Raw genomic sequence first — 14,567 nt, 5'->3', positions numbered from 1 at the left:
TTTTTTTTTTTTTTTTTTTTTTTTTTTGGTACCAGGGATTGAACTCAGGTCCTTGCGCTTGCAAGGCAGGCCACCAAACCGCTGAGCTAAATCCCTAGCTAGGGTATGTCTTTGTATGTCCACAATTGTGTACTATCCATGGGATATCATCCAAGGAAATAAGTTACTGCATCTGAAAATTCATGCAGTTAAAATTTGATAGCTATTTCTAAATTTCTGTTGTGGGTACTTTAGGACCCGGTGTTTAGTTTCTTTTGTAGTTATACGTACATTTTTATTATTTGGCCTTTATCTCACTTTAGCATTCATTGCAGTGAATTTCAATGGAATGCCTTTATGCACATGAACTTAACACACAGTAGTAATCCTATGGAGGGCAAAAGTACAACTGGCAATTTATCCATGATTCTTGAAAGGAAAACCGTTTTAAGGAGTATAAAGTCATCAAAATAGTACCTTAAAAAAATAGTACCTTAAATTCTGAGGTTATCTTGGATGTTGTCCCATAAGGTATAATAGCAGAAATTGTTCTTTTTCCAGCCCAAGTGTTTAGCAGATGTTTCTATATGTTTGTTTCCCATTAGAGTAGAGCTTTCCATTGTCAGACATTTATGTAAACATAGCATTAACTAATATGCTGTGCTACTATTGTATTAGACTCCAGAATACTACTGTTTTCTTTTCTGTTTGGGGCTTTTCCTTTCTGAGTCAATAAAGGATTACAATAATGATTTAATAGACAATACAATACCTTCTAGTGAAATACTGTATTCTTTCTCTTTTTTTAACTTAAAATACATCTATTTCTCCTCATAGGCTATCATAGAATTTTCTCTTCACCATTCAGTCATATCTACTTACACAAGCAGTGCAGTAGTCAACAAAGAAGAAATTTCTTTTCCTGGAGACAAAGAGATACTTCACACAGTATAGTTTTGCCTGCTGCAGTTTCTTCAGCGCATCCAGTCCCTAAGGTATTGTATTGCCTATTATCTTCTGCTTTTTCCAGCCAAGATAAAGGTTGAATGCAGAAGTGATCAAATGTTTTTGTACCTTTGATTTCTGAGCCATTTGTCATAATTTTAAAACTTGGTTTATAATTTGAAGTTGTAAGAAGTTTTAACATGTTGCAGTTCTGGAACATTAATTTTTAAAAATAAAACTCTGAGCAAACAACTACTCAGCTTATTTAGAATTTAAATTTCTGCCATGGAATTTCCTACACTGAGTTTCTATCATGAAAATAAAACTGCATGTATATCATTTCCTAAGTTTTTTAGGGAAAAATGACTATAAAATTGGAATGATTTGAGAGAGATTACTTGAAACTAACACACTAGATGTTTTTATTAAGCCTGCCCTTACACTTTCCATGTTACTAATGCTGCTATGTTTGAGTAGTCCTCTAAAGTAAAATATAACATCTTATCTGAGCATTTTTTTTTCAAAAAGGATTGCAATTCTGTATAAAGACAAGCTCTCCGTTTTTCAAAATGTAATATAAAAGAGGTTCGTTGGGCTGGGTATTTAGCTTGGTGGAACCAAGACTGCCTCGCAAATGCAAGGTCCTGAGTTCAAAAAAGAACAGTAACTCAAAAAAGAAAAGAGGTTTGTGAGTCATTTGGGGAAAAGAATAGATAAAGGAAATATAGATTTGTCATGAAAACCATTTGCTTTCTCCCTTTTACAATTTTTGTTGTTGTTGTTGTTGTTGTTGTTTTACAGTGAATTCACATTAAGTATATTATACCTCCAGTGTCAAGGGATGACAAGACAGGATACATTTCTGCCTTGACTGAGGCCTGGCCATCATAGTGAGAGCAAGCATTTGGTATTAGTCACAAAATTGACGTTATTTTTCCTTAGAAAATAAAAAGAAATCTCTGGATAGATGAATGTATTACTTTAGACATTTCAGTCAATTGCATGACACCCCAACAACCACTCTGCCTATGGTTGTGACCTTGCCAGATCACAGAGCAGAGTGAAAACAAGAACATAGACTGTTTGAGGGAAACCTGTGAACTATGGGCATTGGTAGGGTGGATGTAGGAGAGTAGATGCTCCTCCAGCGCAAACCAGGCTATGCTCTATACCTCAGGAAAAACCAGCATGGCACTCTTATCTCAATCCTTCCAGAGTTACATGATGTTGCCATTGAATACTGTGATCTTCGTTAGTTTCCTGTCCCAAAACACTGCTTAGCCTTACTGTGTAAGAGGTTTTCCAAGCATAAGGAAAGTGTATATCTAAGAGGCTGCATGTGTGGACTTGATAGTCGGCCTTTTTATATATATTCATTGAGAGATGATATTAGGAGCCATCCTTTCCATTAATTTTATCTTTGCATTAAGAAGATGAAAGTGCCTCTTAATGAATTATTTGGCAGATTGGAAGTTTGGTGGTATTTTTCAATGATAGGCTTCCAACGGGGTTGGGAGGAGGAAGAAAAGAAATCTACTGTTTGTTTTGACCAGAAGCCTGCTTCAGCCCAGTTTGACTCAGAGAATGGTGAGGTTAACAGACCATCCAGAGGCAGCACTAACAGGCAATGTTAAGTTCAAAAGGGCAGGGGAAGGAACTGGGGGCAGCCTGGAGGGTCTGTTGTGCTGGCTTCAGAGGTCTGTGCTCCGGCAGGAAGGGCAGAGCTCCATGAAGCAGGAGGCTGTGTCCGAAAAAAATGATCCCATTGTCATGCACTGGGTTCTGATCTTCATTTTCAATCCTTTTTCCTCAAGCATATAAAGAAGCCAGACTATGTGACGACAGGCTTTGTACCCAGCTGGGGAGACAGCATAGAAGTTAAGAATGAAGATCAGATTCAAGGGCTTCATCAGGCTTGTCAGCTGGCCCGGCATGTCCTCCTCCTGGCTGGGAAGAGTTTAAAGGTGGCATCTTACCAAGTCTCAGACCGACTAACAGGAGGGCATCAAACACTCCTCTTTCTTTCTCTTTCTCCTTAACTCTTCTTATAGAATCTAATTTGTTTAAAAAAAAAAAGAAGTAAAGCCTTGGGACAGGGGAAAGGGATTTTATTATTTTATGTGTTCATTCCGGAGGTAATTTGAAAATCCAAATTCATTTTTAACTAGCAGAATTCTAGAGGCACTTTGGGCTAACTCATCCTATCCAGGTTGATCAGTGGCAGATGGCTTTGACTATTGCCCCCTTACTCCTGCCTAGAATTTCTACTTTTTTTTCCCACATTTTTTTTTTTCTGTGCCTGGAGATATTCTGTCTTGTACTTTACTTCTTTTTTTTTTTTTTTTTTTTTTTTTTTTTTTTGGCATTATCTCTATAAAGATCAGGCCATGTACACAAAACTATTGGTAATATGTAAATATAATTACGTACAACCATCTAACTATAAGAATTTGTTCTTTTATAATAGTCAGAAATTCCCTGCTACATAAAGATCATAAAATAAAATATATATCTGTATTCTCCAAGAGGTACGGAAAATTTAGGAAGTCATACTCAAAGATGAAATAGCTTACTGCATCACCTGTGTAATAAACTTTTTATAGTAACATAACAAAGCATAACTGTAATGAAAAATAACATGGGAAATTATAGAATAGTTAATTTTTAATCAAAAGTTTTATTTTTATTTTATATCAGAAATAATCTTCACATTCTTATAAAACTCAATCTCAGGGGCTTGTGATGTAGTTCAGTGGCATGGGTGCATGGGTAAGGCCCTGGGTTCAAGTCCCAGCACAACAAATACATGCACATACAATTTCAACCTCAGTTTTCACTGTTTAGATACCTTCTGGTAAGGAGAAAAAAATTTAAACATGTATTTATTTAAGTGTGAAAAATCAAGTCTCTATAAAATATATCAGACTAAATTTTCTAACTGGTGAGCCGTAATCTCCCTGCCATTGATACAAAACTCATGAAATGTTTCACTAAAATGAAAAGGTATGGATTAGCCTACTCTTCCAGCCTTGTTGTCTAAACCTAAGATCCTTTTGAGCACTTATTAATAGTTTTTCATTAGAGCCAGGGCACTAACCATTGAGGAAAGTGAAGGAACTACTGAAGGCCACAATGTTGAAATCTTCAGGCCAAACAGGAGTCATTTCATTTAATGACTCACAAATGATTTAGAGGATCCTAGAGTTGAAATTTTCTGTTTCCTAGTAGTCTATAATACCATCAAATACCAAAAAAATCAAAAAAGCCCAATTGAGCATGATAACATTAGTCATAAATAATTAAAATGTTGTACCATATGTTTATCATAGTAAATTTATACTGTCTCACATGGAAGTGCTGTTGTTATAGGTATAGTCAGTAAATACAGGAAATGTCTTCAACTGTTGCCATTTTCTTTATTTAATATTTTAGGTTGACATGACAACTGAAGAGATAGATACTCTTGTTCATCAGGAAATCATCAGTCATGATGCCTATCCCTCACCTCTAGGCTATGGAGGCTTTCCAAAATCTGTTTGTACCTCTGTAAACAACGTGCTCTGTCATGGTATTCCTGACAGGTATTCATTCTTTAATAACATATTGTTCCTTTGGAAACTAAAACATGAGACTGATTTATAACATACTGAAAGACACTAGTTCGTTGAAATCCACTGACAACTTCTGACATTGATAATGATAAAATAAAAGTTTTGAAGTATTTCACTACTAAATGGATATAATGTCACCATTTAATATTAAAGCAGTATGTGATCTACAAAAGTAGTTATGCCTTAACTATTTCTTTTACCTTCTTCAGTTTTTACCAATACAATGTAGGCAATTTTTGCCACCAGCTATTGTTTCCATTCTTTACAAAATTAAATAAGTGATAAGTATGTCATTTTAAAGAATAGTGGATTATTAAACATTGGCAATAGGTTCATTTTATGCATTTTTTAAATAAAATTTGATATGACTAACATAAAACAGCAGTCGGATATAGTTATTGCATTTATTCCTCCTTCACTACAAATTATCACTGTGACTCATTGATTTTGTGATAGTAGTCATTAGATATTTATTTTTATATTCCTTTTATTGAGATCTGTCTATCACCATTTTTTTCCTGTTTATGTTTCAGTCGACCTCTGCAGGATGGAGATATTATCAACATTGATGTCACGGTGAGTAAATCATGTAAAAAATAGTCTTTGATCAACTTCAGAATTGCTGGTAGCAACAGGAAAAAGAGTGGATTGAAAATGTGAACTGCACTGGTAGAAGTGCTGTTTACTTCTAGCCCCACACACAAGCAGCTGGTTTCCTTTTTTTTGTTTTTAACTCTGTGTTTATTCCAAGTAAACCCAGGCCTGACTTGAATTTAGGGCTGGAATCAGATGCACTGAGATCAATGTTGGCCTAAGTGAAATGTCAACCCAATCCTGCTATGTGTCATGTTTTTGAGAAGGTGTAATTGTTATTGATCCACTGTGTAGTTAATGCAGAGCACCATAGCACTGGGCAGCTGCCGAAGCTAGATATGTATGAGATGAGCTAACACGAAGAAAGCCAGCATTTTTCCTTCACTCTGCCAAGATTGATCTTCCTCTTCCTGCTGATTTTGAGTGGGGCCTGTCATTATCTTACTCTGTCATTAGGGGCTACATTGGCCTGTGTGTCAGTCTATTTGGACAGCTAGCCGTGTTCCCTAGATTTATTAAAATCCCTGAAGGTAACGTAATGTTCCATTTCTGGTATAGAGTCTCCAGCTCAAACCTTATAAGCAGAGTGGTTTTCTCTCTGAACTTAAGTTTTCACTAAACAGTTAACGCTCTCTTTTAGATAACAAACTTGAGTGATTTAACAGAGGGCCTTCAAATTGTAGAACCTCTAACCTTTTCCAAATTTCTTAGCCTTTTGTCATTCTCAGGCTTGGAATATTTATGCTCATTTTATTTTAATAAATACATTTAAAGTAAAATTTAAACATCCAATGAGAATTAGTGGAGATGGACAACATTCAAGAAATATAGTTGCTATTAATAAGAAAATTTGTTTTGTTTTGTTTTTTGAGACAAGGTCTCTCTGTGTAGTTCAGCCTGGCTTTAAACTCACTTATGTAGCCCAGACTGGGCTAGCACTCATGGTGATCCCTGCCTCTGCCTCCCAAGTGCTGGGATTATAGGTGTGTACTACCATACCTAGTTAATGAGGAAATAATTTTACTAATAGCTATTTTATATTCAGACTGTGAAACTTAGCTAAGAGTGTGAATGATATGAAAATCTAATGAGATGTTATCCAACTGTTGAATTCAGTTGGATTTTTACTTGTTTAAATTTCTTCATACCACTTTATATATAGACAGAGCCAACAATCCTTTTATTGCTGTTACTTTCTATATCCTACTCAGAATACTTTTTTATCTTATTAGAATATTTGAACATTTGCTCCATGTATTCTGTTGGTATCTTTCCAAGTCAAAATCACGCTGGAGGAATTTTATGAAGTATACCTAAAATAAAGTCTTTGTATGATACAGGTTTATTTTGGATTAAACTTGATTTAGAGTTTTACATTTATTTTTTCACCTAAGCATATTCTAACAAAATATTGCTGTCTGAATGAAATCAACATATTCTTCTCCATTTCCAATGTGTTCAAATGGAATACTGTATTCCCTGTTGAAGTTTCCTAAAGACTTTTAATAAATAATTTCAGTTTTTAAATTTACACTCTCTTGGCCTGGGATTTAACTAAGTGGCACTGCAACTGCCTCACAAGTGCGAGGTCCTGAGTTCCATTCCTGGTACTGAGGGAAAAAACTTACACTATCTTAATAATTATATAACTCATAGAGTATAGTAATATACTTTCAAATATCTAGAAATATGAAAGTCTAAGAAATATAGGTCAGTATCTTAAATTATATTTCCTTTTTTGGGGTGTTACCAGAAATCAAACTCAGGACCTTGCGCTTGCTAGGCAGGCACAGGGCCACTGACCTACCTTGCGCTTGCTAGGCAGGCATAGGGCCACTGACCTAAATCCCCAACCCTTTAAATTATATTTCTTATGAAATATTTTATTAAGTGAAGAACTCCTTTACCATGTTTTATGCTTTTATCAAAAAATACTTACTGCATTTTATAGTTGTTTGTGTGTACTATGTATAAGAAGATAGATTTTTTATTCTCTTAAAGGTTGAATTTTTTTAAAAAGACAATGTGATGCTCTTAGTAGTTGCTCAGTAAATATTTGTTAAGTAAATGAAGTACAAAACAAAAATAGTTTGTGGATAAACACAGTAGTTATAAATGACTTCCACAGACTTATGAAAGTATTGAATTTCCATATATATTGAATCTTTCAAGTACTCTTTTTGAAAGTTGGCAAAAAGTAATATGACTGGTGGCACATCCTGGTAATCCCAGCTACACAGGAGACTCCAGCAGGAGGATTTTGAGTTCAAGCCCAGCCGGGGCAATTTCACAACTTGGCAAGACCTAGTCTTGAAAGTAAAAAAGGGCAAGGGATGTGGCTCATTGTAAAGGCCCTGAGTTCAACCCTCAGTACTGCAAACAAACAAACAAGTAATTCAGAAAAGCAAATAAAAAATTTAAAAGTAGTACATTATAGTTACAAAATTTCTTGAATGGTTATATTAGCAAATTTTATATTATTTTATATAAAATCAAAATTTGTACTTTCCTAGATTGCAAAAGGCTGTAAGTGTGAATAAATGTATAAAACACTACTCTGTTGCAAGGTAATTAAGATAATTTATGCAATAGTGACAACTCTTGATTTTAAGCCAACGATCCATGATATTAATCTGGGTTTACCTCTATATTGTATCACTAACCCCAGACATATTACCTGCCTGTGCCTCAATTTCTTGCCTTACAAAGTGAAGATTTTTATGAAGTCCTTTCCTACTTCCTTCATGGAGTATAGGGAAGTATTTGTTAAGGTGCAGAATAGTAGTATTATTATTAAAAGACAAAGTGAAAGTAAATGTCTTTTTAGGGGGTAAGTTTCTTCATTCTACTTTATGAGAAAGGAAACTGAAAAATAATTAGGGAAAATTTATGCAAAATAGTAAATGCAATGCTACATTCAAAGATCAATATTCAGCTAGTCTCCTCTGGCTTCTATATTTACTACAGTGTTTGGTAATCATTGATTTTTTTTTTTAATGATGAAACTGGTGTCTTTCAAGATCCTAAAGGATTTCTGAATCATTGAAGACTGAATTATATTTTCTGTAATTTTACTCATAATTTTTGTTTTGTTATATTCTAATTCTTTAAAAATCCTCTTAGAGTGTTTTCTGTTAACATTCTTCTATCTGGAACATTTAGTTATGATTTCATTTCCTCATATAAGATTTTTTAATAGCTTATTTCATTCCTACTTTGGTAACTTTAATTCTTAGAACTACATTCTCCTATCATTTGTTACAAAACCAACATGTCTTTCTTATTTATTCTTGTCATTATTTATCACTTCCAAGTATAGAACTGGAAATAAAAGGTAAGTCTTCATGAGATTGAAGAAACTCTTTACTATGTTAAATATTTCTTAATTTTCTAAATTTATTTGTGGCAATTGTGCAGGTCAATATATTTGCTCACTGTTTTTGTGTATATAGTTTCTCCTGAAATAAAATAAGGAAACAAAAGTTACAGTAGCATTGCTAATCATAATGTTGAACTAGCCATTCTATCCATTTATTTTTCAGATTTTTGTTATTATATGGCTTCATCTTTTTAATTTCTGTAAGGTTTTAGTGTATCTTTTTTTCATGTGAGGCCAATGAATAATTCTGAAAGGATAATATACATTCATTTACTAAACATAGAGGTGAACACTGTACTTTTGGAGAGCAGATTTTTTTAAAACAAGGATATATTTTAAAACTTCTGCCTGTGTTTAGGTCTATTACAATGGCTACCATGGTGACACCTCTGAAACATTTTTGGTGGGCAATGTGGATGAATGTGGTAAAAAGTTAGTGGAAGTTGCCAGGAGGTGTAGAGATGAAGCAATTGCAGCTTGCAGAGCAGGGGCCCCTTTCTCTGTAATTGGAAACACAATCAGGTAAGCTTTACACTGACAAGTAAAGGGAGGGTTGGCAAGTGGTACAAAGGTTATTGGTAGCTTGGTATAAAGTTGATGACATGTTTTGTGATTCAGAACCATCATTTCAGTCCGATATCTGTATGTGAACTGCCAGGCTGCGATGGTGTTCCCTAGGTTGAAAAAAACCCAAGGTTTTAAAAAAGTAAAATAAACCAAGGTCAGCAAAGAATCTTACTGGAGTAGCAAACAATATTTGTATGGCTGCTTTGTTCTAGCTTGACATATTGGTTTGTATGTAAGGTAGTTTCCTTACTCAAACAGCACACCAAATGTGGAAGAAAGCGCCTAAGAAGGGGCTGAGTATCCTAACCCTTGAATAATGAGAAAGGAGAAAAGCTAAAATGTAAAAAGGAATGAAATGAAACATATTCCTATGATAGAAAGATGAAAAGTTTTAACTGAGGAAAGCCTTACCTTTCAAGTTAGTAAATTAGCAAATACCCTGAAAGAGTGCTCTTCTGTCCTTTTTTTGTCTGATTCATTTTTTCTGTCAGCCACTGTATATCTTCTACACAGTATTCCATGCTTGCTTTTTGAGTGTATGTGTGTTTTCAGAATTCATGAGGGGTTTTTTTTGTAGTCTGCTACCTATTTCAGCCTCCCCCCACTGTTTTGAAGTAGACATGCAGAATATGTGTTTTCATTTAAAAATAACGCATTTTGTTAAAGATGATCACATCAGTACCCCATAAAGTACTGTTCTCATTAATATAAACCATTGAATACTTCCCATTTGTCTAAAGGATGGAAAGCTTAGTCACCTTGAAAAGATGCTGCCTTTTTTCTTCAAACACCTTCAAATACTTTAAAGAAAAAGGCAGTAAAATATCAGTTAAATGTATTTATGGCTTTAAAAATATTGTAACAGTGTCTGAATCAAACTTTAGTAAAATCTCTTTGGGTTATATCTGAGAAGCTTTTATTGAAGACTTTGAACAAAATTGTGTTTTTGACAGTTTTAAATTGTAGGCTAACTAGCCTGGGAAAAAAGGATAGTTTCTCTCTGTTCTTTCATAGGAAATGTTGAATCAGACCCCTACTGGGAAAAGAAATTTAATGCATATCTCACTATCTTACTGTCCATGAATATAATAGAAATGAATTCAAAATGCAGTTTTATTTTTGCAAATGGGATGAGTCGATAGATGCACCTCATATTTTTGAACACCTAGGGTTCAACAAATTTACTGGTGGTGCTCTTGCATTTTAACAAAATTTATTCTTCAGTAGAAGGGGGCAGAGAACACTAGATTCTTATTCAAGCATTCTATCGAGCTCTGCATTCATGGCTGTGTCTAAAGGGCATGTCAGCCTTTGATTCTCTCTGAGAGGTAATTATCCTTTTCCTGTCACGGAACAACAAATGATAGCTAACTACAGAGGCACATTTGCAGTAGTCACATTCATCAACTGCAGAAAAAAAATTCAATTTAATTGTGCAACACAGCTGCACATGGGCTTTTGAGCATTTCTGTTGTTCTCCCTGTCTCGCTATTCCTCCCTCCAGATCTATTTTTTAAACTTTTTTTCTGGTTATTTTTTCCCCTTTTTGTCTCTTCTTCCATTTTTACTCTCTGTACTTTCTTGTTAAAGTAATTTTCCTTTGTGGCTCTCATTCTTTTTTCCCCATTGAAGGCTATGAATGTAGAAAATTATCACAATTACTCATATAATTGAGCCTCTTTGTAGCAAGTGCAACTCCAGTAGCCTTTCTCCATCATGAAAATGGTTTCATTATAGGGTTTTTCATATTCTCTGACACCATCTACACAGAGGAACAGGCGTGCAGATGAGATGTACTAGGAACAGGCTAGATCAGTAAGGTCACAGTAGGAATAATTAGCTCTGCTATGGAAAGAGCATCTAGGCCTTTTACTGCTACATAAATGTACTGTCCGTGGCTTTTAGTCACAAAAAAAACTTACTAACAAATGGAGCTCCCGCCTACTACTTTGAAAAAAAGATTTGTATCAACACTACAATTTTCCATCATTAAGACTAATAACACAGAGCCTAGTATACATCAAGGGGAATAAAAAGAAAAATCTCACATTCAAGTGGTGGCTGGGTGCTGACCTTTGTTCCCTTTTTTTGTGTACGACTTAACTCTTTACAAAAAAGAGCCACACGCCACACCAACATGCAGGTGAACTCCAGCTAGTACTAGCAAAGCATAGCATTCAGTCGGAAAATCTGATAAATCTCCATGCAGGATAATGCATTTCATTACATATTCACTACATTAATTCTAGCTACATTAAAAAAAAGATGACGATGATGATGATGATGATGAGTAGAATTGAAAATGACATTGGATCTGGATGTAAAGGTCAGTTTTTGCAGAGTATGAATTTGCATGTGCAAATTTGAAAACCAGATCAGTCCCAACAACTGCACATACAAAAACTATGTGGAAAATAACAATGAACTTTTTTTTTTTTACCCTAATGCATTTCATTATTTAGATGATTTATGTCTGCCACTGGTGAAGAGACTGGCCCTGATTCTAACAAATGTTTGCGCTGATCTATTAAAGCGGTGTTTCTGGCCCTCCATTATTTTGCCTTTTCTTATTCAGGCAAAATCTTAAAGGGAGTAAATAAACAAATGATATCACCTTTGAGCCAAAAGTACTTAAAATCGTTATAGCCCAAAGGTTTCCCATAGCAGGTTTTCATAGCAGTATCATGTATTTTTAAGGTATTAACCATGTTTATATAGTCTCCCTCTACTGCTACATTCTGAAAAGAACATTCAAGCATCTTGTGTTAATGCTACCTCAAAACTGAGAGCTCTACAAGAAATTTTGAAATTCTCTTCCAAAACCTAAAGAATAGGATGAAGTTTCTGAAGAAATATCAACTAAAGTGATTTCATGAAAAAAGTTCTCTCTGTGCCCTTTCACTTTGCGAGGGATGCCTATTGATCTTTAGGCCGTAATGTCTTATACTCACTGTACCTCCATTTGCTTTCAAATGTTTCTAAATCTGTATTTTTATAATTATGTCTCTAGTATCTGTATGAGAGTATCATGAATGTGTAGATTCATGCATCACAAATATATGATAGTTCAATAAAAAAATAACCTAATATCATGATGAAAGTATCAATAAATGGTTTTTAATGTTTAAATCATAAGTATATGTTTTGATATTAATTTAGAACACTATAAAGTAGATTTTTTAAAAAATAATCTCTTTCTGTTAGATTATGCACATTTAAACAATAAGTGGCTCAGGCAAAATAAGTCATTTTAATGTCATCTGTGATGGATTTTTCTTGACAGCTACTGTAAATTACAATTACACTGCTTCTCTCTGCACATGAAAGTAAGCATTGCCATAAATTATCTTTTATTTCAATCCATCATGTCTGCTTTTCAGAAACAGAAAACCTCAAAGAAAAGTTCAGCACTATTGTAAGAAAATACAGTAATTTGTGATCCAGTTTGAAACAAAAAAAATGTACCACTGTTCTGGAAAACAGTTGTTGGCTTTCAAAAATATTACTAATTGTATTTAAACATTCCTATCATTAGAGGGAATCCCTGGACTTGTGCATTCCTTCATTCAAACACTACTGCTTAAATTAAAAATCCAGAAAGATTAAGCTAAATTCAGAACATATCAAATCACGTGCCATGCAAGATCTTTTATTAGAGAGATGTGACCCTTTGGAGGTTAATGTTGCTTTATAGGATGCATATAAAAATGGTAATAAAACTATTTCTATATGCTTTTTGATTTCTCCAAAAGAGGATGTTCTTAAACTATAGAACTCCTCTGCCCTCTGGGGGAATGTATTTTTAAGCATAAAACTAGTTGAAATGTATTAAGAAATTTCATTTATCTAGACAACACTTTAGTTGAGTTCAACTGCCTCATGAAAGGGAAAAAACTGAAAAAAAAATGGTCACAAGATGAAATTCCTAAAAGAAAATTTTCTTTCACCTATAAACTGTGACTGCAATATGAAGTGTTATGATACAATAGAATTGAAAAGTAAGCTCATAAACTACTTTTTTATACCTTCTTCCTCTTCTCTCTCTCCCAATAATCCATACGAAAGGCTTCAGACGATAAATGTGCTGGGCTCATCAGTAGGTGTCATACTATCTTAAAGGATTTTTAGTTAAAGGAGATCAGAGCAGAAAAGCTAATATCAGGAGAATTCTGTTCAGTAGATTTCAGCAAGAAGGAAGATTTCATCGGTGAAATGTCCAAGGCAAGAAAAACCTGGTGCTCAGAAATGGGTCCTAGTCCTGTGTTAGCCGGTAGTGAGGAGCAACTGCAGCACCTCTTGGACACATTGCCTGCCTCACTATTTCCATTTCCTCCAGCATCCCAGGCAAGAGGTAGATGCACATTCCACCTTCCCATGCCAAAATTAGGGTGACCAGCACTTGTTTTGGTGTTAGAGGAGTGAAATTTGCTACTACCAGTCACTTAGATTGTGAAAGCAGATTAAAACCCTGCAATCAGGTGAATAATTCTGTGTTCACGGAGTGTATCCCAAAATAGTAGAGTAGAAGGCACATGCCTTTAAACAGCAATTAGGAACCTTAATGAGATTTTATCCCATTTAGCTCCAGTAAGTGTATATTAAAAAATAACTACTGATCCAAAGGAAAATACCCTGAAAAGCAGAAGAAATGTATTCTTAGTTCCTGGGAAACAGGCATTGAGATGGGTGCTCCACCAAGGAACGGAGGGAAACTTGTCCAGTTCTTTTCCTCTTTTCCTTCAGCTGTAAAAATCCTCTAACCTTTGCATCCGTGACACATAGATCCTGTGATACTGCTATAGCCAGAAGTTCCAGCAGGACCCAGGGAGCAAATTGTTGTAGGAGAATGCACTCAGATGTCTTTAGCCACCTAGTAATTGCACAGCTTCTTTTATGAAGAGGAATGAGAGGTATGATGGGGGAGGGGCCCTAAGGGTTTTTTCAGAGTGGGCTTTCTTCCTCTCTCATCGGAAATTAAAATGGAGATTGCCATTGTAACACACATTTAAGATGTAGCTGTGATTCCTGCCAATCAGTTGGATCCTTGGGAAAAAATTTAAAAAGAAAACTAGTTTTTTTCATTTTAAGAAAAGAAAATAAGAATAGTTTATATTGAATCCTTTTAAAATCACTGAGGTTTGTTATGACTGGACTAACATAATTTACAGGTGTAGGTAGAACCCATTCTTTTTCAAAAAAGTAGATTATAATCTCTTATTTAATCATCTCTCTTCTACCCTCTGTTCACTCTCCACCCCATTTCTATTCAGAAATTATGTGGAACAAATAGAAATACCTTGAAAAAGATGTTATACCTCCTGCCTAGAGTGCAAAGACCCACAGAAATAGCCCTAACCAAAATTATAATTTGAGATAAAAAATGTAGACTTATTTTTGTCCTCAGTATATGCATGGCTTACCTATTTTTGTACTATCCATTACATCAAAATTAAATTTCAGTAGAAGATGCCATCAGCTTGTTATAGTGACAT

The 14,567-nt window shown here is 34.7% G+C and overlaps 1 protein-coding gene across 3 annotated transcripts in view; it reads left to right on the top strand.

Annotated features, from left to right (window-relative positions):
- Positions 1-14,567, top strand: part of Metap1d (methionyl aminopeptidase type 1D, mitochondrial) — an 87,648-nt gene that overhangs the window by 68,846 nt on the left and 4,235 nt on the right. For 2 of the 3 annotated variants that reach the window (XM_010606994.2, XM_010606993.2), the window contains exons 2-6: positions 817-974; positions 2,739-2,888; positions 4,357-4,505; positions 5,069-5,111; positions 8,867-9,030. In XM_010606994.2, the coding sequence (XP_010605296.1) occupies positions 817-974; positions 2,739-2,888; positions 4,357-4,505; positions 5,069-5,111; positions 8,867-9,030 (664 nt within the window). The remainder of the gene's footprint in view (positions 1-816; positions 975-2,738; positions 2,889-4,356; positions 4,506-5,068; positions 5,112-8,866; positions 9,031-14,567) is intronic. The other variant, XM_010606995.2, reaches the window with a different exon arrangement.

This window comes from Fukomys damarensis, unplaced genomic scaffold, assembly GCF_012274545.1.
Source record: "Fukomys damarensis isolate Sample0158 unplaced genomic scaffold, DMR_v1.0_HiC HiC_scaffold_26, whole genome shotgun sequence".
Classification (NCBI taxonomy): Eukaryota; Metazoa; Chordata; class Mammalia; order Rodentia; family Bathyergidae; genus Fukomys; species Fukomys damarensis.
This window is presented reverse-complemented; position numbering and strand designations above follow the sequence as displayed.